A 23,740-nucleotide genomic window follows, 5' to 3' on the forward strand; every position below is an offset into this window, starting at 1 on the left:
CCCGTAAAATCTTGTAAATTGTTGGGTGCATGGAAGGTAATTGGATTGCAGTCTGCTAGGGTAATACTGCTCTAAAATTCTAAAGTAAGAAGTGCAAACAAGGATACTATCCATCAAGCCCTTGTAAATACTGAGGGCTTCTTTGGGCTTTATATAACTATCACTATATCCATGTAATACCACTGCCTTTGTTTTAACTTTACTGGGGCTGGGATTTGCGCTGCTGAGAGAAATACTATCTGTAAAGAAACCTGATCCTAAGAGTTGAATTAAATCATCAATGAAAATTATCAGGTTAAATTGTGAAGGACCAGCTACAAACTACTTCTAATGGCAAACTGCTGACTCTGGAAAAATATTGTATACAAAAAAAACCTAACGGAGCTCTCTTCAACCAGATTAGTGAGAAAGATGTAAGTCTGAGTAATTCTAATAATGAACCTGTATGTTATAGATGGACAATATTATGGTCTAATCTATGCAAATAAAAGCTATTCCCAGAATAAAACACAGCTTTGAATTTTGTGCTTCTTTTTTTCTACAGAGCTGAGCATATTTGAGCTTCTCCTCTTCAAAAGCCCTTTTCCCGTTTTGCCTAGTTTCACCTTCCCTAAATTTCATTTGGAGCACTGTGCGTATAGCCAGGGTGTGCCTGCTTCTTGTGCAGGACCTTCCTTCCTCATTGAAAGGGCTCTCTTCTTCTGGTGTGTTGAATTGGATGGAGCAATGTCAGGATGTGTTGTTCCCTCTCTGGCTATCCCTGCCCTCCCACTGACCAAACTCTTGACCTTATAAATTATTAAACTTCCTCAGGCCTTTGTTTTTTACATCTGTAAAACTGAGGATAAGATTTCCCTATTGCTATAAATAACCTTTATCTAAGGATATGAGCTGGAAATCCTTACCCATACACCAATGAAGCACTTTCCTCACAAGTAATCCTTCTGATGGGGTTATTTGCGGAATAAGCGTTGCTCCCTGATACTGAGGGTGCATTAACAGGAGATAATGATGGTGCATCTGCTTTTCCATTTGCTGTGTAGGATGCTCAAGGGCAGTGCTGAACTGGTAGGGGAAGAGCCAGTTGTTTCTTTGATGTGTATGGGAGTGAATGCTGTTCTAATCCCATCCCGTTTTTTTCTCTCCCCGTGACCTGATTCAGCATCTTCTGGTATATGTGATGAGTGCATGTTTCCCTGTTGATCCTGGAAAAATTCTGTAAAATGTTCACTAGATCACCATGCCCTTTCTACTACAACTCTGCTATGTTACTTTGACCTGGAATTGAAAGTTTTCATTTGGCACCCCACTGCTGTGATACCTACTTACTCTCCTGAAAAATTCAGCTAGGGTAGGAGCGTGGAGGTAAGGGATTTTTCTCTGCCAGTGTAGGTTCTACAGTACTTGGTAGAGGCTGTTTCCTGAGACTCTGTTGTTTCTGCTCTCACTTATATATACAAAGGTGCTCCTCTGCTGGCCAGGCTTATGTACATGGGTTTTACTTTGGTTTGAGACACTGCAAATAATTTTGTGATACAAAAAAGTAATTTTGTGGAGCTATTTTTAAAATCTTTGTGCTGAAGATATTTTTGTAGCCTTAACGTCTTGAAGGGTTTGCTGCCACGTGGTTTACAGGTTTTTTTTGCTTCCTCCTTCACCAGTGTCCAGATGTCCTGAAGGTCTTTTCTGATGTGATGTTTTCCATTCCCCACTCGTTTTCACTCTACCTCTTCAAATCAAGTGTCATTAATTTGTTCTAGCCTTCAGGGGATGGTGGGAGAAAACTAACTCCTATTACAAGGAATGAGCGTGGGTTGATCTTTACAGACACTAGTGTTTCAAGTGTTGGCAGAGCAGAACACATTATAGTGTCCTCCTGTGTTACACGGAAAACAACTTTTCCCAAGATGATGCTTTTTTTTTTTTTTTTTTTCCCTCAGTACAAAGTAGTAAAGTGGCAACCAAACAACATTGTCAAATGTGGCATTGATGGTCCATTTGCAGTTTCCTTTGCTGTACCTGTATGGCTAATGGTTTCTGGCTTTATCTTTGGTGAAGCAGGCCTCTTTATGAAAATATGTAACTGCAGTTTTTTGTTAATGCCAGTTCACTCTGGTAGTATAAACTCATCAATTTGCATGCAGTGATTGAAAGGAAAAGATAGAAGAAAGCCTATTATAATCATGTTAGATAACCAGATATGAATATGAATGAGATCATGCTTCTTTTGGAAATAGAGTTGTGTTGTTCAAGACACTTAATATAACAAACATTCATATGAAAGCCCATTATTTTGAGTCTAGTAAATGTTTTCTTAGGATGATAAGTTACCTAGTGAGCTGTCTAAATGATTCTGACTTTGAGTTAGTAATGAAGTCTGCAAGTTTTTTAAACATCTTGTAAACAGAAACAGAACTGTATGACTCTAAAACAATGTATGTAACTTAACCACTGAGTTCGTGTCTCAAGTAGTGCTTTAGTGAGCAGCTACAAATAAAAAATTTTGGACCTTCTTCTTTTATTTGGTACTTCTCCTTCCTCCTTGTTCTCCAAAAAGTAAGGCAGAAAATTGCTCAATCTTTAGTGATTTAAAAAAAAACAAAAAACAAAAACCAAAAAAAACTCAAACAAAAAACCCCCACCAAACATGGAAGAAACCTGTGGCATTTTTAAATTTTCATATTGCTGTGGCAATATATAATGTTCCTCAGAAACAGGTACACTTGGAAACAAAGCTCATTCAAGCTCAAAAATTGTGTAATCAAAGACATGTGACTCTTATATGGGACTTGGTTCTTAAATCTTGGGGAAAATGAGAGCCATCTGGTTAATAGTTGAGCCCTTCAGGAGCAATGCAGTAGTTTTTGTTAAAGCACCTGAGAATTTCATGCATATAGCTCTTGCAGGTGTTTTCCCTCATATTTATTGGCTGGCTAAGGAAGCTCAGTCTTTTACTCCTCAGCTACAGAAGTTTGTATAGTTTTTGCTTTGCCTTTGTGTGTCCACTGTTGCTTGTAAGTACTCCTTCCTCACTTGGCTTCTTCATTCAGCCTTTGGTAACTTTTCATTGCATCAAACTACTTCCCTGGAGAAATGGCTGGGACATACTTCTCATTGGGATATGCAGCCTCTTTACCATCTTATCCTGTAGGCCTGGACAAACGAGCATCCACAAGTCAGCTCAGACACGTGCACGTTTACATGGTGCGCTCGTCCCTTTGTCAGTAAAGCTTTTTCAGTATCAGGTGTCCCTGGAAAACAGTAAGCTCTTGGAAGCATGGGATAACTAGTGGAATGGTAAGCAGCTAAACACTTCCCAAACATTGTACAAAGCAAACCCCTTTGCTATTTGCAGTCTGCATTCTGCAGTGTAACTCAATAGGGTGTTTTTCTCCCTTAAGTTTTGCAATATTGCATGCTGCTTTGCTGAAGCACGATCTCCTGGAGCTCAGAGCAAAGACGTCCCTAGCTCAGTGAATGTAAAGAACAAGTTGTCAAGTGATGGATAATGTTACCTACACAGTGTTAGTTTCTTCTTTAAAAGGTGTCTTTGCTTCATTCTTGTTAATTGTCATACATGTATGAGTTTGCAGATGTTGCTTCTGAAGCTGATGCTGGAGTGTTTCATATCTGCTCCTAATCCCTGATGACATCTGAAGATGGGAGTATAATCTTGTAATACATGGAATGTAAATTCACTTGAAACATTAATGGTATTTTACTATCAGACTGTAATATTACGCCATTTAACTATATACATGGTAAATGAGAAAGTAAGTGCAGCATAGCCAAACTGTTGCAGATAGAAAAATTTTGAATTGACAGTGTTTAATGTATTATGAATATAAATTTTGTTCTTAATATCCATCTGGAGTGGGAAACCACACAGAATAATCTCTGGACTGAGCTTGTATGTAGTGAAGAGCATATAGTTATCTGAAGGAAGGTATCTGAAGAGCATTGTCAGACTTTTTGTTTGTGCCAATAATCATTGCAATCTAAATCATTGCTCTACTGCTTTGTCTTCTGTAAATAAGCTGGCAATACCACTGCTGAGCTTTGGGTTTCCTTCACTGCTAGTACAACTTGGAACTTAATGGTTCCTGTTTCAATATTGCTTGTTCCTTTGACATAAATCAGAGGGATAACCTTGCAGTGAAGCCATCAGAAACTTAACTGATTTTGTATTAGGATGACAATTTCTAAAAATAAAAAAAATGAAAAAAATTTCTGCCTTCTCTCCCCCATGTCCAATTTCTATTTTTATAATAAAATGGTATTTTATAGACAGTCATATTGGGAAAGTTCTGGTACTATAGAGTAAGATGGTGTAGTGGATCAAAGTACCCATCTGTGATAGTTTAACCCCAGCCGGCAACTACGACCCACACAGCCGCTCACTCACTCCCCCCTAGTGGTATGGGGGAGAAAATTAGAAGAGTAGAAGTGAGAAAACTCGTGGGCTGAAATAAAGACAGTTTGCTAGGTAAAGCAAAAGCCATGCACGCAAGCAAAGCAAAACAAGGAATTCATTCACCTCTTCCCATCGGCAGGCAGGTGTTCAGCCATCTCCAGGAAAGCAGGGCTCCATCACATGGAACGGTTACTTGGGAAGACAAACGCCATCGCTCCGAACGTCCCCCGCTTCCTTCTTCTTCCCCCAGCTTTATCTGCTGAGCACAATGTCATATGGTCTGGGATATCAGCTTTCATCAGTTGGGGTCAGCTGTCCCAGCTGTGTCCCCTCCCAACTTCTTGTGCCCCCCAGCCTCCTCACTGGTGGGCTGGGGTGAGAAGCAGAAAAGGCCTTGGCTCTGTGTAAGCACTGCTCAGCAGTAACGAAAACATCACTGTGTTATCAACACTGTTTCCAGCACATATTCAAAGCAGAGCCCCATACTAGCTACTATGAAGAAAATTAACTCTGTCCCAGCTTAAACCAGCACACCATCATAACAAGTAGGAAAAGCTGCTCAGAAACATGATTTCTCAGTAATTGCATGGGCAGTCCTGTGAGTCTTTTGGAGGGGCCCATGTCTTCCCTGAAAACTTCCTCAACAGAGATAAATTTCTAAGGAGTCCACAAACAACCAGTGTTTCTTAAACCTTCTGACTGCAGCAATGAATTCAGTAGGAGATGAGTTTAAAACAGCTTAAAAAATTTCTTCACGTAGAAATTTAAGGATATAAAGGAAGTTGAAAAGCACTGGATAAATTAAGCAGTCTTTTTAGGCAAAAAAAATATGCTGTCAGATTATTTAGTTATCATAAATTGATGAGTCTAAAAAGGCCATGACTTGATGGCACTTTTGGGAAACCAGTAATATAGGAAAATATGTGAATTTCTAATAGAAGACATACCACCCACCATTCCTTCTTTTGATAAATTTGTTTTGTGCGAACACAGCTGCTTTTAATGTTAATCCCACATGTATACAAGCTGTGTTTTATGTTTCCTGTGTTCATATTTTAAATCTGTAAGTACGTTGACCCTGAAGATCTTTATTAAGAATTGAATTTCCTGCTTCACTGTGCTGGGTTTTATTTTGTTGTTGTTTGATGGAAAAATGTTCATATGTCATTGAATGCATTGGTCAATAGCAAGTGCTCCAGTACCAAAAGAGGGCCTGCTCAAGTATAAAAAAGGACATTTTTGGCAAAATTAAAAGGAATGACAGATCCAATGGTGATGCTTGTACAAGAGTAAACATGAATGTATAATAATTAGTGTGCTTTCAAAATTTTTTTCTGTAAGCATGAAGGGGCAAGGTAGTAAATTTAAAAAAGAGTTTTGTAGAGGCAGCGTGGAGTGGACGTGGAACCTCTCCTGTGGGCTTTTGGTGGGACAGTGCTGCAAGGCTCTTTGTTAGTGATGGGAAGCTGCAAGACAAGACATGAAGGGTATGGCAGAGTTATTTGCTTATGGATGTTTCTGCTTTTATGAATGGAAATATAATGCTGGATCTCTTCTGCTGCCACCTAATGAAAGATAAAGCATTGATCCGGCTGCCTGGGAAATCTTCCAGTTTAGAGATTCATAATGGTTGGAAAAGAAAGGTGGCAGAACTATAGGTTTAGAAGCAGTTGCATTCAAACTACAAATGTAGTATAGTACTGTATACATACAAAATTGTCCTTTAATTTATTTGTAAACAAGGCTATCCATCAGAATGTGAGTACACAGGCTTTATGTTGTAAGGACATTTCAGGTTTATACACACAAACCTGGAAAATATAAGATCCTTAAGCTATTCCATGCTATTCCAGGAAAATACTAATTGGATTAACCATATGCAACATTGTGGTTTTTCAGTAGGAATTCTGGGATCTGACCATAATAAATTAAATCTCAATGTTAACTCTTAATTTTGAGTGTCTTCTCTTCCTCCCACTGCTCCACTGCTTTTACCTGCTGATTTTAAGCTTCTCTTTTAGAACCACTTTAATTGCTTGGCAAGGTTGGGTCTGAGGGCTTTTTAGCTTTCTTTTTCTTTTTTTTTTTTTTTTTCTCTGGATATGTTTCTGCATTTGTTGTCCAGTATGAAAAGAGTAGGCTCCTGTGTGCAGAGTGCCTGGAATATCCATTGAGTATCGATTCTCAAGTCCAGTTCAGAATTTTGCAAGTCATGGGATTGTAGGGCTCTGCCCTTCTTATTTCTGTCCTCTTCATTGGTTTGCTCTCTGCTTTTCGGACTTGTGACAAATTCATGGGCATACACCTACTTGGAGAAAGCTCTGTAACCTTCTTGGTTTCTCTGTAATGGCCTCAATGTATTTTCCTGTTCACACATGTCTGCATAACAAACAAACAAAAAAAAAAGGAAATTAAAAAAAATCTTGTTTCTTTGTGCTTTAGTGAAAGAGCAAAAGTTAAATCCATTTAAAAATCTTTCAGCCTTGTTCAACTTCAGTTTTTGCAGTTGGAGCAAATGGGGGTGGGTGATAATTGGTAGAGCTGTACAGTTATATAACTAAAAGCTTTTCTGCTGGAAGTTAGGAGAGCAGATTGCTTGGCCATCAATATGCGACACGTGTTCTTAATCTTCCCACAGTGTCCATGCAGAGGAGTACAGTCAAGCAGTGTATATTGGTTTGGTAGATCAACGTGTTCAAATAAAAATGCTATCAAAAAATTTCATTTGGGGTACTTTTTTTTTTTTTTTTTTTTTTCAGAAAGAGGGGTGGTGTTATACCACTTGAGGATTTAAATAATATTTATTTTGCATAATTAATGATATATTATTCTTAGATAGAAATTGTCTTTCAACATGAATGTTGTCATCTAAAACTCTTGGGGAGGGGGAATCAACTAGGAAAAAGAGATTATACAGTGTAACACAGTGGTGATAAGAGTACTATATGCTATTTTATGGGGAAAATGCCCTGTTACTATCACAGAAGGATGCTCAGCTAGCCAGCGCTCATGAATTGTGTCACCAATTTCGCATAAATATTCATGAAAGCAGTGACTGGGACATCAGTGTTTTTTTTCTTTGCCCTAGCGGGGGTTGTTTGGTTGGTTTTGATTTGGGTGGGGATTTGGGGGTTGGGTTTTCTTTAGTTTTTTGATAGAATGACAATATTATATTGATCCTATTGTTAGTGTATATGTTCAGAGAAAAGTGATGCAAGTAAAAAATACAATGTGACACTGGACTGAGGTGAAAGACAATAACATATGAACACCATTTGCACTGTGAATTTGTTGGATTTGGCATTACAGCTGTTCTATGTAGTCCTTTTATATCTATGTGGAGACGTGACTTCAGCTTCTCCATGGCATGCGATAAATGTGAGGTTTGTTTATCTCTGATAGAACAAGACCTCTGTATCAACTTCCAGATAAAAGCTCAAATAAGAGTAGTGCTTGAATACAAAAGCTTGAACCATGACATCAGAGAGAGCATCTGAAGTCTTCTGAATTTAGTGTTAGAAGTAAATAAGAAGCTGTGCTGCTGTTGCAAGATAAGGTCTATCTTGGGCCCTTGGTTTATTCAGTTTCTCCATAATCATCCTTCCAGTTTGCAAATCAGATTTTTTTTTTTTTTTTTTTTTTTTGGTCATTGAAGGGAGAACCAGTCTAAACTGACCTCAGTAACAGTTAAGGCCGTTAACATTTTCTTTAAGGATCATTGCCAGTACAGGTCTGGGCTTGGCCCCAAACTGTGGGGTTCTCCCCCTCCCTTAGGTAGAGCAAACAAAGCAAGGCAAAAGGAAGCAGGTTTTGGCACAGCAGTGTTAGTTGCTTCCACAGGGGCCTCCAAAAGTGTTACCTGCCTTCCTGCAGATGCTTAAAATCACCCACCATGGAGTTTGCAATTTCACAAGGTAGCCGAGCCGATCTCCTAACTCTAGGGCACAAAAAGAGGCATCCCTACTTAGCCCCAGCTGCACATCACTTGTGCTCTCTCTGTCGTGTTTATTGGGAGCTGCTCTTTTTAGAAGCCACTTGTTAGATTGACTTCATTGCAATGAAGTGAAACGAATCATAATTATATGAGGTTAAATAGAGTGGTAGAGGTTAAAGCATGAAAAATCAGTGTCCTCTCGTGTAAGACATGCTTTGGGAAAGCAAGCAGGCCATTTTTCTATACAGAAACCAGAAGTCAGAAATTTGTCAGTTTAACCAGTGGCATACACAGGACAGGCATGCTTTGCATGTTACGGAAAGCCTGCTGGTGTTTGTCTGGGTTTAAGACTAGGAGAAATAGAAGAGTGATGTCGAAAGAAAGAGTAACCTTGCCTGAACATGTTCTCTTTTTCAGGATGACTTTGGTTTGTCTTACTACTATTGCCAGTATTATGTGCTCTGCTGGGCAGTAGGAGGAATGGACAGATACCTATGAAATTAATCATAGGTCAAATTTGCCTCATGGCTCTCCTTTAATTAATTGGTAGCCTTTTGCACATGCATATAGGGATGCACATCATAAAAAACCAGCTTCTGCTGAGCAGCTGCCAGCTCTCACTAGTTGTTTAACTAGAGGATGATGCACAAAATTGTCATAACAGTGACTTCAGAATGCATGTGCCTAAGATGATCTTCGCATGGTGAATCTGAATACTGCTCTTTTTCTCTTTCAGTTTGTGGAGACATTCATGGTCAGTTCTTTGACTTGATGAAACTGTTTGAAGTGGGAGGTTCTCCTGCCAACACGCGGTATCTCTTCCTGGGGGACTACGTGGACAGAGGGTACTTCAGCATTGAAGTAAGTTTCTTATTTCTATTTTTGGCTGCAAAACTGCTTGCAGCCAATTGTGTGTAATTAGCATTGTAATTTAACCAGTTTGGGAATACTGAAGCTCTTTGAAGATACCACTTGTGAGCAAAAGAAGTCCACATTAATTCACTGTTGGTGTTTTCATAAAGGTTGCTTGGTGTCCAGGAAAATCCCACCATATCTGTGCTGGAAAGCTGATGGAGAATGGATATTGGTGCTAACTAGTGGCCATCCAAATACAGCACAGAAGGCGGTCTGCTCTGCAGCTTTCGCAAGCTAAATAGGATGAATAGAAATGAGCTATTAGAAAAGAGACATAGCAGAAAAACTAAAGGAACAACTCATAGTTTAGTTTGACTTTTAGGTTTGTCTGATCTGAGTCTCTTGGATGCAAAATTTTTGAAAATGCAAAGACTAGATAGGGAGTAAATGGGACAAAAAGCCAGCAGATAACATGCTGTGCTGGAGAGAATGCATGAGTTCTGTTTAGATATGGCATGCAGGAGTGTGTGATTCCTGGCTTTTGATGCAGCACTTGAATCCACAGAGAGGTGATGCACATGTGCTGTGTTGAAGGTGCTGAGACCTGGTGCAGACTCCAGTATCAAGTTGTAGAATGTGGAGGTCAAATGACAGCATCTTTAGCTGGCTTGTGAAGGAAACGGTGTCCTGTCCAACCTGGCCACCTTTGACTAGAAGCGAGTCAAATACCAAGCACAAATCCTTTGTTCCAGTGCTCATAAAACAAACTGGCTTTTTCCTTCTGCTCTCTGTTGCTGCTTGGTTATGCAAACTGACAGATGAAGTGCCCAATTATCAAATAAAACCTAATCTGGATTTGTTCATCCAGGTCATAGTTGATCTAGTCACTGAATGGTCAGTCAGAAACCCTTGCAGCAGCTTTTGAGCAACAGCTTGACTCCTTTCTCTGAAACGTTTAGACTTTAACACCCTCTGAGTCAAGGGAGAATACCTTGTGTGTCTGTGACTAGATAAGATGGCAGCATGTGAGAACGCATATACTGCCGTTTCATTCTTCATACCACAACTCTAGTACACTGTAGCCATGTTGATATAAAAATATGTAATCCCAAACAGCTGAGTTATTTATAATGTTTTTGTAAAATCGATCATCTTGCCAGTTTTATATTTATAGTATGAAGAGAAGTTTCTTTAAAATAAAATTCTGTAAAACTACTTTTGCTTTATTAGTTCACTTCAAAACTTAATTTAAAATGTTAACGGAATCTTTGGGAGGTGGCACGTTTTACAAATAGAAATATGCTGTTCCAAGTGCAAATGCTCTAAGAACTTAAGAATTGCAAGGTTCTTTCGCCCACCTTCCAAAAATCAATATAGTTAGGGTTTAGTGTCATACTGAAGTCAGCACTTTGATCATTATTTTTTTGAGCCACGTGTGCCTGCTTCCTCCCTTCTCTGATCCACAGTGAACTGTGACCTAAATCATCACTGTGTGGATTACCATGCTGGATCGCTTGGGGAAGGTTGGGAGTGTGGGGGGTGGCTTCACAGGCTTAAACTGTTGTGCAGCTCAATCTTGAACTACCATTTTTCAGTTGTGATAACCTAGTTTGTATCTCCTGTAGACTTTGACCAAGTCAAGTTGTATCTGGAAGAGGAGAGTTTTGTCTTCATTTATATTAAAAACACATATAGAAGAAATAGAACAAGTGGATTTGCTTCAGCTTTCAAATGCTTGTCTGACAGTTTGCCAAAATCTTCTCCAGGGCTATTACTGATTAAAGACAATAGCAAGCCATATAACACAAAGCAAAATAGCTTATGGGTGGGGAATAAGCCCCTTAAAATTACTCGTTTAGCAACATGCACATACGTATTTAGCAAATTATATTCTGAATTTAGTTTTTCCATTCTGGAACACTACTTTTTCACTGGAAGCAGCACTGGCTTCTGCTAGCGCCAAGGAAATATCTGAGCTGTCGCTTATATTATTCCTTTCTGTATGTAAGGTTCTCAAATTACTACTTTTTTGGTCACATAACTGATTCTCCCCACCTGTCACCTTGATTAAAGAATGCCTTTGAAAGGAAAGGCAGGTTTCTGTTTAATAAGTGTATTTGGATGAAGAGCTATGCATTCAAGCATGACCTCAGCACAATAAGTAGTGACAAGGAAAGGAAAATGGGGAAGAATGAAACTTGGCATGTTAAGAGGCAAATGCTTTTGGTGGAGAAGGGGCCCTGAGCACGTCTAGCAGGCACCAGCTCTTGCCAGTACTTTGTGCTGGAGAAGTCGTGGTGGTCAACAGTCCTAGCCTGATCTCAATGCATATTTCTACCACGTCAGTCACACTGTGATCTTTACTCCATCGATCTTTTGGCTCCTCTTTCTGCTATGTAGACATGAGACTATTGCAGTTCAGGGATCTTTCCAAAAGAATTAACTAGCTGGTCCAAGGTACTAATCACAAGTAATATAAGCTTTAAAAAAAAAATCCATTCGATTGCTGTGTGATATCTAGCGTAAAAGTGACACCATTGAGCCTAGACTTAGATGAGTTCTGGTAGTGGGCGAGATAATCCTTGTCTGTGGGCTGCAAAGCATTTGGGATTCTTCTGGATGAAAGGTACTATATAATGTAAGCTATTATCATTAAGAACAGAGGAAGAAATTGCATAAGGTAGGTGGAAGGCATTTGATAATGCAGAGGGAAAGAGAAAAGCATTCGTATAAAGCACTCAGCAGAAATGACAGTCCTTGCCCCTTGGAGCTTTTGATCTTGGGGCTCAATCCTTCACGTGTGTGCTCCATTTTTACCAGAGTTAGCTCCACTGTTTGAAGGGTGGTGGGGCGGATGCGTGTCTTTAAATTTAGTTCTAAGCAAGGTGTCACAGGATAAGAGACTAATAAAGGAATTACAACAGGTAAAACAAAAAATGTCAAAATTGTAGATAGGACGAGACGAGGTTTTTCGGCACAGATCAAATCTTTATCCTGTAGCTGCACTCTCTTTTCCATTTGATCTTTTGGCAGAGCCTGAGCATTTTTTCACTTAGAATAACAAATTTCTGCAAGTTGCAATATCTGATACGGTGCACTTGTTTCCTCGGCTCCATAACTGATAACATTTCCCTGTTGTGCTTGTGCACTGTTCCAGGGTTTTGACTCCAGAGTAGAAACCCCTCAGTTCTTGCTTTCAAACAAGTTTTATGGTCATGGAGAAAAGAAACCCAAATGGTAAAAACAGAGGGCTATTTTTAAATCCAAAGAATAGTTACAGCATAAGTGCTTCTGCAGGAATGGGCTGTAAGGAAGAATGACTAATCTCTACCTGAGACTGAAAACTCTCTTTTGAAAGGCAGACATAAATGCCATGTGGTGTAGGGGGGAGTATACATATAGACTGCTTCTCGTCACAGTCTTGGAAAAATTACAATCAGTGTAAATACTGACTATAATGAATCAATAATATTATGTAAATGAACTGTTGGAATTGTTCTCCTGCTCAATCCCACATAAAAACATACAAGCTTAAATGTCAATTGAATATCATAAGGTACATACTGATCATTTTTGACAGAACAGATAGTTTAGATATGGAGAATTAAACCAACGTTCAAAATGAACAAAACTGGAGTTGTGTTTTAAGGTTCAAAACATTTGTACATCTTCATTTCCTGAACACAAAGACTGGAATTCCAGAAGGAGAAACTGGTTTTGTGGTATTTCTAGCAAAAACAAAGTGAGGTGTTTAGAGTGAGTCTGGAATTTGACCATCGGACCTTGCATCAATTAAAAAAGCATCTGGCAATTGAGATGCTTCTGAACTCAGTGAACTGTTTGAAATTATTAACTGGTCTCTCCCAAGAAAAGAATTACACATAAATAAATCTGTGTTAGTAAACTGTGGGTGAAGTGAATGCTGGTGAAGCCATGTGTTTGTTATCTCTCAAGACTCCGTGCACTTTCTAGGACTTTATTGGAAGAATAAATACCTTTCAGTTTCCTCCATTGGTCTAGTGTGTTAATGTTTCCCAATAAACAGCTTGATTTAAAATAGTTTTGGCTCATCAAGAATAGTTTACCGGTGAAGCCAATTGTTTTTTTCACTTCTCTCAGAGCAAAGAAAATTCTCATACCTTAATTATCCTAAATTTCCTTGCCCTTTTCTTCTATGTAACAGTAGCAAATATGGTTCTCTGAGCAAAAACTTGCATCTTGTAAGATCTCATTTTTGCTGGGCAGTGCTCCTCAGAGCTGTGAATATTCAGTAGTTCAGCAAATTCAGATTATTTTTGTGTATATTAGATTTCCAGACTGGAACATCTGTTTGTGTCAGGGCTGTCCTTGCAGCTTGCCTGGTCCTGTCCCAGCTCTTCCCAGAGTGAGTCCCCAACATGCCAAGAACCCCTTTTGGCTGCAGGGAGAGAACAGGGGACGGTGCCCTGGAGGTTGCTTGCACCATTTCCCCTGCACTGCTTCCATCTCTCTGAGGGACCCATCTCCAGAGAAAAAAGCTGGGGCCAAGAAACGAGGTCCGAAGAGGAGAGCTAGAAACAAGCACTTGGATACCTCTTTAGAAAGTATTAGCTATAAGAATTAGAGGAACTTTTAAGAAAAAGAATTTTCTAGTCACTTTTTGGTTGAGAAAGAGGTCCTTCCTTTTAGAGACGTTTTGAGGTCCTTCCAAGGGCTGAAATGGGAGTAATGTGGTCTAAATACTAGAAAAGAGTATATGGCAAGTAGCAACATTTTGCAGGTGATCACTTTTAATAAAATCATCTGGGAGACTAGCTAGAAGAGAGTCTTGCAATAATTGAAGTCTAGAGGTGCTAAAGTACAGTGCAGGTGTCAAAACAAGATCCCAAAGCTGCTTGGGAATATTCAACAGATTAAAAAACAAAACCCAGAAGCTGAATGATCAGAATGAGATTCTTAAACATTTTAGAAACATCTGAGACCCTGACCACGAGGAATGGATTCACTGTTACTCCACGAGAAGTCTATTTCCACAGCAGTAGCCCTTTTAGTTTTTAAATGTGCAACCTGTATGTACATGAGCACTGGTTTTAGAAACACAAAACCCAGGTAAAATAAGAGCATATTCACAAAAATATTGTGGCAAAGACTGTAAGTTGTCACTGACGATCTGGTTGATGCAAGTAACGCTACCTTGTTGTCCCTGTTCTGCAGCAGAGCCTTAAGAGAAGAGATCATCTTTTATGCCCTGAAAGTTGGGAAAAAAAGAATGGAATCCTGGTTGTAGTGAAGACAATACAATTTTTTCTTTATTTTCAGTAGTGTTCAGAGTTTTCTTCCCCTGTGCTCAAGGGATGGTAGTTCAGAAATGGCAATAACTTGCATTTCTTGTATTTTGGTTACAGATGAAATGTATCTTTGTTTGCCTCTGAAATAAAGCCCTAATAAATAGTAATACCAGTAGTGTGAATGAAGTTATGTGTGTAAAAAGGTACATGGTTTCAATTGGGATAGTTATTCCGTTTTAGAAAGCTGTACCTGTACTAGGTACTATGATGGTATAATTATTTCAATGCAGTTAAAGTAATGCAATTTTTATATTTAGGTAAGGTGTGTGTTATTTACAGAGTGAAGGAGCTATGCCAATATACTGTTCCACAGTTCACAGAGCATCAGTAGAGACCTTAGCAACGCATGGCTCAAATGATCCTTTTGAGCATGAATTACCTTGCGTTTATTCACACTTAATTTCATCTGCTGGGGGAGTGCCTAATGCCATCAGTCATTTGGAGGGAGGGTGAGTTCATCTTTTGTTACCCATACAAAGCCAGACAGCTAAGAGTGAGCTGCATCTCTTTCTTCCTGGCATGATCAGTGCAAGAGCACCCAGAAGTGAGTGTGCTGTGTTACAGGTGTTGCTGTGGTTGCAATCTGGTGGCAGCTGTAATGGTTTTTCAAGGTTCCTTGTTTTGAGCACAGAACTTGGGATGCCCGCAAGAGGTCTGGGGCTTTTGGTTTTCCTTTTCAGGAGGTGCTGAGATGTAGAATTATGCAAAGACTTAAATTCAGCATATAACAATAGAGTTAAATCCCAAGTCCATTTTGGAAATATGTGCCTTTGGCTTACACAGCACTTAATTGCACAGACCTTTTCTTTCCTGATGCTGAGGCTGCCAGAGCCTCAGCAGGAAAACAGCTTGACTGCAGGAGCTGGGAGCTGGGCAGATTACCTCTTTGTTATAAATTTAACATATCTTCTATTTCAACAGCTGAATGACACTAAGCAAGTGAGCAGGGGTGCAGTTTGAGGGCTGGCATTTAAGAGCTGTAGCCCCCCCCCCCCTTTTTTTTTTTTTGTTAGTATGAAATGAGACAGGCCAAAAATACCTTAGAGATGTCCAGATCGCAAGGTCACTGCTGCACATTTTACATAGAGTTGCAGCAGAGCTGATGTATAGTATGTTCTTGATGAAAAATTTGGAGGGGAAAACAAGAGAATTTAAAATTTTGCTGTTGGGAAGCAGTATTACCAAATAATTGAAGATTGTAAGCTCAGATTTTCAGCAAGGGCAAATTATTATAAATATTTTGACTTCAGTAAGAATTACAATATGCAAAGTGGAGTTAAAAAAACAAAATAAAGCCAGAATGTTTGCTCATGATATGTTGTTTGGACATAAGTTTTTTGTATGTAAATAACTGTGTAAGTTGAAAAGCTATGAAAAATTGTCACCCTCATATTTGCTGTCTAACTTACATGGGAAAAAAAAATCTGCTAATTAGTTCTTGTTTACTATTATGATATTGCATCACTGGACTATTGAACAGAAAAGGGAGAAAATTAAAGAAATTATCTGAACAAAATAAGCCTTTAATATGGTACCACTGAAAACAACACAAAATGTGAATGGTGGGCTTCCAGTACTTGAATAGTGGCAGGGAAACACAGAACTTACTGGACTGCATTGATTCTCTGTATTTTCTTGGTCTGGTTTTCATGAGTGCTTCAAAGGAAGCATAGAAAAAAGAAAAAATAAATCTATAATAAGCAATTTTAAAGAGTTCTACCCATAAGCAAGTTCCAAATGCCAAAAAGATAAAACTTCCAGCTTTCCTCATTTTCCCTGCTTCCCAAATCTGGATGATATTTTAAGTACTTAGTGCTCATTTCAATCTTGCCAAGGCTTTATGAAAATGAAAAACGTAGTTATAAGGGAAATGTAAACCACTCCTCTTTTTTTTTTTTTTTTTTTTTTAATAAAACACTTCATCTAAGCACTAATCATTGTGATTTTCTAAATTATAAGGTGCTTTGGCAGGATTAGATGCTCTAAGGTAACTTAGATACAACTTTAAAAGCTGGAACTTTTCTTGCATGGATGGAGGTGTCACTTTAAACTTCTTGTCTCACAACATTTTCATCAAATTTTTGCATTAGCCAGTAAGTTCAAAGAAGTGGAAAGTTCTGGGAATTTTTGGAGGAATGAAGAAGTCATCATCAAAGAGACAGAGAATTGCACTGGTGATGTGGAGAAGTGCACGCTTCCTTCCCCATTGAAGTGAAAACCTCAAACCCAAAGCTTTTCTCTCTCTGTGCAAACTCCAGCAAACCTTCCCTGGGCATACCATTTGTGGTTGTTTTGGGCCACAGCAGATAGTTCCTGTGACCTAATACCATAATTTCATGATGGATTACATCAGCATGATTTACCCAGCGTTCTGATGCCTCTTCTCGCTTCCTGCAGTGGCAATAGCGCCTGGGAGGTGGAAGAGGCGGTGAGAGCTGGGAGGCCTTCCATGTGTTTCCAAGGAGAATTAATTTTGCAAGTCCTGGAGGATGCTGCCTGTACCTTCTGCTCTTTCTACCTGGCTCTAGACCCTCTGAGTAGAAGAACAGAAATTAAGGAGTGCAGGCAGAGCATCCAGATGTTTACATGTTAATAAATTCAAGACAAAGAGTAGTAGTATAAAACCCCTGCTGCTATGTAATTATCTATGGATAGAGTGAGGTTTAGCACAAACATAAAAATGTTGCATCCTTTTTTGATTTTCGTTTTGTTTTTTCTTTTTTCTAAGATGAGGACTGTTTAGCAAATGAGGGAGGAGAAATCAAAATGTTGAGACATGATTAACATAATTATTCTGTTTATCAAGACGTTCTGAATTGTAGAAGGGAATCATACTGGCATTACATACTGACATTACATTGACAAAAATGCTGATTTTGCTCTAAGCAGAAACTGTTTAGGAGTACATTCCAAATTTCCAATCTATTGATTATTAAGGTAAATAATAAAAACTTTCATTTCTTGTGCAACAGTTCTGCAGTTCATGGATATTTAAGAAAGGAAGGGTTGGAGGAGAAACTGTGCAGGCAATTTTCTAGCTCATGGTTTTTGAGAGCTTGTTGTGGTCTGTACAGCGTTCTTGCAGACAGTGAGCTCGTCTCATGGGATGAATGGGCCTTATTTCCATTGGCTTCCTTGGAGCTGTGAGTTTGTCAGCCAGGTACCTGAGCAGGGTCACCCTGCACAAAGGATAAGTCTCCCATGAAGTTTGCAAGTTTACTCATTTGTCAAGAGTCTCATAAAGCTTTGGCATCCTTGCTGTGTCAGTTTTGTTTTCAAAACAATTATTTTAACCAGATGGTTTCAAGAGGTCTGAGCAGAGATTAGCTTCTCCGAGTCTTCTGTTTTTTACCTTTAAAAACATGTCTAGAAGAAATGTCATCTCAAATAGAAATCTTCTGGAAAGATAAAAGGCTTTATAGAAGCTTTGTAGTAACTTCATTTAATCCAAGAGCTTTGTGGATTTTTTTTCTGGGTTGTTTGTACAGAACAATGTTAAGTGAAAAAAGAACATGCATTCATGTAAAAACTGTGTAATACTGGAAGCTGAGGTATTTCCTGAAGTGTGGGTTAAATTGTTCTAGGGCAACTTTTCCTTAAGCCAGGAAATGCAGATCTTCCGGTGAAATTGTTTCCATGGCAGGTTTCTGCCTAACCTGCCAGGTGGAGAGTGCACACTTCATTGTAGAGATGCACAGCAATTACTTCTGATAGCGGGGGCCACTGAAGGCAATGCACGGCTGAACAGGGAGATACCACTTAGCAGAAGTGTAAAACTTTATCAGAATACACTGATACTAATTTCAGCCAGTCCAGGTTGAAGTGCAGAGAAATGTTTGCATGTAATGTCTGAAGAGTGAAGTTCACCTGTTTAAAATAAATGTTTCACACAGAATACTTCTTCTTCTGCTAGTTTTTTTGGTGGAGGGGAACACAAGTGGTTGAATTACATCATTAATTATGAATTATGTTTTTCTTTCTTGTTTCTGATTCGCAGTGTGTGCTGTACTTGTGGGCCTTGAAAATCCTTTACCCAAAAACACTGTTTTTACTTCGTGGGAATCATGAATGTAGACATTTAACAGAGTATTTCACATTTAAGCAAGAATGTAAGTCTGCATTAACCTTTCTCCTCTTAAGTCCTTTTTCAACAACTTAATTTGTTATTTTGTGAGTATTTGATACTGGCTTACCATCGTAATTTTAAATGTACTTTTCATGTTAACTATCATTCATTTTAAATTGTAATCGCTGTTCCCTGAGAGGGCAGTCGTCTTGCAGGGGCTGGAGAGGGCGTCTCAGTGGTAGAGAAAGGAAGGGGTTAGAACCCCCGCAGCGGGAAGTGACTGACCACCCGTACAAACACGGGGGTGTCCTCATTTGGTGCTGCAGGTATTGAGGCACTTCAGCTTGCCAACCTGGCCTGGGAAGCAGCCTGGGGCTACTGCAGGGCCATCTGGGCCTGGATGCTCTCAGCGAACCCGTGCTACCACTGCTTTTTGCAGCGGCTGTCGGTTTGCTGCCCACGCAGCAGCCCGGCAGTCAAAACCTGCTGGCACGCCAGCACCTCTGCGACAGGTCCCTGATCGCTGGTGGAGTAGGTGGCATCTCACCGGGTCTCATCTGCAGCAGGAGAAAAATACAAGGAATTTTTATGTGTTTTTTTTTCCCTCCTTTAACTATAGCATTTTCACATTTACCCTGTAAGTAGGCTCAAACTTTTGGTATGCTCTTCTTATAGGAATTCCTTTCTGTGTTGCCAGAAAGGATACAGTGACACATAAAAGCTCATTAGATGTAGACCTTCACCTGCACAATGAAGCTTTTTTTTAATGTTGCACTGTAAGCTGAAGCTATTGTCATAAGTCTGTGTTCCCTTTTTAGCATTGGGGACACAGGAAATGTTAATTGGCTCAAAAGCTTCATGGTTTACTGAGTTTAATATGCGTATTGGTAAATTAACATTTCAGCTTCGTTGTACCACCTCGTTCATTTCGTAATGACATTTCTGTAGATAATTCATTATAAGGGACCAGGCTAAACTTCTGATTACTTCATAGAGAGTATATTGAGTCATAATGCAGTAGATGATAACCATTCAGCAGACTTTTTAAGGCTTGTTGGATAGATTTCATGGCAGACTATAATGGTTTATTAAATTGTTTATTTACAGTTTTTTAGAAAAATATAATAAACTTAGCAGAACTTTTATGAGTTTCACCTCAGAATCTGAAGAATTTTTCCAGCAGTGAATAACAATAATCCTAAAGAATTTTTTGCTTGAGGCAAGCTTTGGTACAGTCGTCAATGCAAAAGAGAGCAGTGAGAGCAAGATTGAGATATTTCTTTTTTCCTCTTAAATGTCGATGGCACTTTCTGATACCATCTTAATCTTTAAAAGGTAAAATCAAATATTCAGAACGCGTATATGATGCCTGCATGGATGCCTTTGACTGCCTTCCCTTGGCTGCTCTGATGAACCAACAATTCCTGTGTGTACACGGTGGCTTGTCTCCAGAGATCAACACTTTAGATGACATCAGAAAAGTAAGTCTGAATAGTGCTCAGGTCTAATAAGTTAACAGTTAATTGCCAGCAGCTAAAACTTGAATCCTTTCTCACTGTTGTTCATTTGTGTAAGATGCTTGTGTGTCATTTTGACGTTCATGTTGACATTATCACCTTTTAAAGGTCTTTTTAAATAGAACATAAAAGGAATTGCTGCAATTAGTCATATTTTACTGAGGTGAGGAAATCACCAGCATCCAGTAAAACAAAGGATTTATCACCTTTGTCTTAAAAAAAAAAAAAGTATTAGGTATATAAGTATTTAGGAGCTAATGAATACAGAGTATTAATTTCTTTTAAGTATTACTTACTAGCACAATCTAAACACACCATCTGATGATTCCTTGCGCTGCCTTAGGCATTCTGCGCTTTCTTGGAGAAGAGATAAAAATAGCTCTAGAAAAAACTCACAATTCTTAAAACATATAATAAAAAAGTATGGTATGATTGCAATGAATATAGTCAAAACAACATTATTATTTTAAGAAGAGTCAAGAGCTTCATTCTCAATAGGTCTGGCCGCATTTTTAATAGTACTGCCCTTGAGTGCCTAGCAAATTGTCCAAGCAAGTCTTAGTAAGTTGATGCTCAAGCAAGTCTTAGTAAGTTGATGCTTGTGTGGTACTCTTGTATTCCGAGAAGTTTCTTATATATCTCATGAAAGTTCAGAGAACAATGTCAAACAGTTTCCTCATGTAATCCAGTGTCGTTGCATGTTATCAAGGATTAATTTTTTTCAAGTGTTTTGTAAAAGAGATCTCAGATGATATTTCTAAAAGGAGGTATTTAAACCATTCATTCTCAGTGTTTCCAGCAGAAAATATTTCCTTATTTCTTGCTTGCAGTTTGATACTTGCAAACATGGATATATACTTCTGAGCTTTAAAGTTATTAAAAGATAAATTATATTCTGAGGTTAATTTGTAGCTTACTAAGAGCTTAATATGGTTTTAAAAAAAAAAGAAAACAAAAAACTTGAGCCAGTAATTACATGTTTTGGTTTAAAAGCAATTAGATTAAGATATTAACTGCAGTTTTAAAAATTACTGAATGTAGTTTTGTTTCTGAGGTAAAGGTTCACTATCTCATTAAGCAAAAATATTCTCTGCCTAAAAACTAGCTGGCTTTGCAACAATGTAATGGCAGAGTAAAGCTGTTTAGCTTTCAGGTTCTAGATTAGGGTCATTTACATCTTTAATTGTCCACCCCCACCCCACCTCAGCAGGTTTATTAATCTTTGGCAATCAGCAGGAATTGGTTTTGCATATTCATGAATTGTTATTTAATTTAAATGAATTATACTTACAAAAACATCAATTGGTAGAGGGCTGAAATAAGTTAGAAGTGTAGGTATGCTATGAATATTTCATGACAAGGACACAAAGGTAAAATTGCAGAGGTCTCTTATTAAAACTTTTTAACTGAGTGTTGAAAACACATAAAACCAATTCTTTCTCTTTGAAACACTTTTGGGGGGGAAATGGTATGTTGGGTATGCTACTAAATCATTACTTGATCTTTCTGGTCAGAGTGGAGAATGCTTTGGACTGCAAGCCTGATTCATACACCCATCTTAACAAGGGGTATCTTTATATTAAAGAGTACTTGCAGAGGAATACTGATTTTTAATATTTCTCTGTTTTGTTGCACTTTGTCTTATTTGCAGTATAACTCTATATAATTTGAATTTTTTAATTCCCATAGGCAGAAAGAAGAGGTTTTAGCTGCTTAATCAGGGTTAAGGTTATGAGAGCAGCAAGAATGTCATGACAGGATGCTATAATGCAGAGACGTTGTCTTGGTATTTAAATACAATTTTTTGTGAAAATATATTTAAATCAAAATGGGAACTTGCTTTGAAATAACTGTTGTATTTTTTTCTTGAGGTGCCTCACTCACATAAATCGAGTGCCATGATGTTTGAAAAATCATGAAATACAGAAATACCATCTTCTCTCTTGTCCACTGAAATGCTTGCAAAAAAACAGTAGAAAAGGAAAAGAAAAATACACACAAAAATTCACACAGAATGGGAATCCACTGTATCTCTTAATTTTCAGTTATATCTGTTCCTTCTCCTCTTTGTCAGTGTTAGCAAGGAGTGTTTTACCATTATTCAAAATCCATTGCTTTAAAGCTGAGAGCAGCCCCAAACTGAAAAATAGATTGCTTTGGGTCTTCGTTTGCCAACCCATGGAATGAAAAATAGTAACTTTGCTTCAGTGTTTCTGTGATGCATAGTTGAAAGAAGTTAGTATTTCTTTGTCTCCTATTTTTCTTAGTTAGATCGATTCAAGGAACCACCTGCATATGGACCTATGTGTGACATCCTGTGGTCAGACCCATTGGAGGACTTTGGAAATGAGAAGACTCAGGAACACTTTACTCACAACACAGTCAGGGGGTGCTCGTACTTCTACAGGTGAATATTACTACCTCGAATGGGTTTCTCTACATAAACTTGTTCTGGTTTTGCAGTAAAAATATGTGCTTGAAGTTTGTGACACTACTTAGATAATTGGGTCTTTTTTTCTGCCAGCTTGCCTTGTTCTCAGGTAAATTCATGTTTGGTTTATTTGGATCTTGCTTTCACCCACAACTGGGAAACCCTAAAATTACTTAATTTTATTCACCAAAGCCTGTGTATTTTGCTTATTTCTGTTCTTGTAAGTTAGGGAATGAATGTGTCACTTTTAAAAAGGGGTAGGTAACTACATTTCTAGTTTGAAAATTAGAACTTAATTTTGAAAGAAAGATGCCAGCATTGGAAAACTCACTACCTATTGCTCTGCAGGGTCAGTAAAAATTGTGATTTCCCACACACAGTTACTTTTTTTCTCTCAGTTTTATCAAACTTTTGTTTATGTTTGGGAATAGTTCTTCCCAAGAAATTCAGGATTTGAACAGCATTGGTGAAATGGGACTTGCTGAGAGCTGAAATGTAGACAAGTGCCTGTAACATTCTTGCAGAAACATGTATGGACTTAAATGCAAAGACATCAAGTTGTAATTAATCTTTGAAATTATTTCTTTCTATTGATGTTTGTTAGTAAAATGTAACTGAGAATATTCCTGAAAAAAGTAATAGTAATGGGGATAGAAGGACATCTAAAGTAATTCTGTGTGTTAGTTTGTGACTAAACGAAGCTTTCTTCTCTGTTTCTTTCCTGCTTAGTCATAATTGTCCTTTAAGCAGGGCAGGGGTTGTGTCTGTCTCTGTGTAGAGTCAGAAGACTCTCTCTCCTGGACATTAAAGGAGTGGATTTCCTTGGGTGCAGGGGAATGTCCCACTGTCCCCTCTTTGGCAATGCACAGGGAGACCAAAGCAAGCAATGAACGTTTCCCTTTTCCCAGTTCTGCCAGGGTGCTGACTTCTGCCTTTCTCGGTTTCCAGTGGTAGGCGGCTTGGTTTGTAGACCAAGTCCTGAGGACACCAGGCAGAAGACACCCTGTTAGGTGTCCTTGAGCTGGTGATGAAGAACCTCTCAAGCACTACTTCTATTCTCTCTTCATCAAAGGATGGGCCTGTGCTACCTCATGAACAGTGGTGGTGATTACATTGTACCCACCTCTGACAGTGTGGGGATTTTGAGGGATTTTGGCTTGCTTTTTTTTTTTTTTTTTTCTGTTACAGTAGTTAAG

General features: G+C 38.6%; 1 protein-coding gene across 7 annotated transcripts in view; it reads left to right on the forward strand.

The window, feature by feature from the left end:
* Window positions 1-23,740, forward strand: part of PPP3CA (protein phosphatase 3 catalytic subunit alpha) — a 202,824-nt gene that overhangs the window by 135,886 nt on the left and 43,198 nt on the right. For all 7 annotated transcript variants that reach the window (XM_052775541.1, XM_052775526.1, XM_052775570.1 and 4 more), the window contains exons 3-6: window positions 9,085-9,209; window positions 18,528-18,639; window positions 19,932-20,077; window positions 22,381-22,520. In XM_052775541.1, the coding sequence (XP_052631501.1) occupies window positions 9,085-9,209; window positions 18,528-18,639; window positions 19,932-20,077; window positions 22,381-22,520 (523 nt within the window). The remainder of the gene's footprint in view (window positions 1-9,084; window positions 9,210-18,527; window positions 18,640-19,931; window positions 20,078-22,380; window positions 22,521-23,740) is intronic.

The sequence above is a fragment of the Harpia harpyja genome, chromosome 2, assembly GCF_026419915.1.
Source record: "Harpia harpyja isolate bHarHar1 chromosome 2, bHarHar1 primary haplotype, whole genome shotgun sequence".
Lineage (NCBI taxonomy): Eukaryota > Metazoa > Chordata > Aves > Accipitriformes > Accipitridae > Harpia > Harpia harpyja.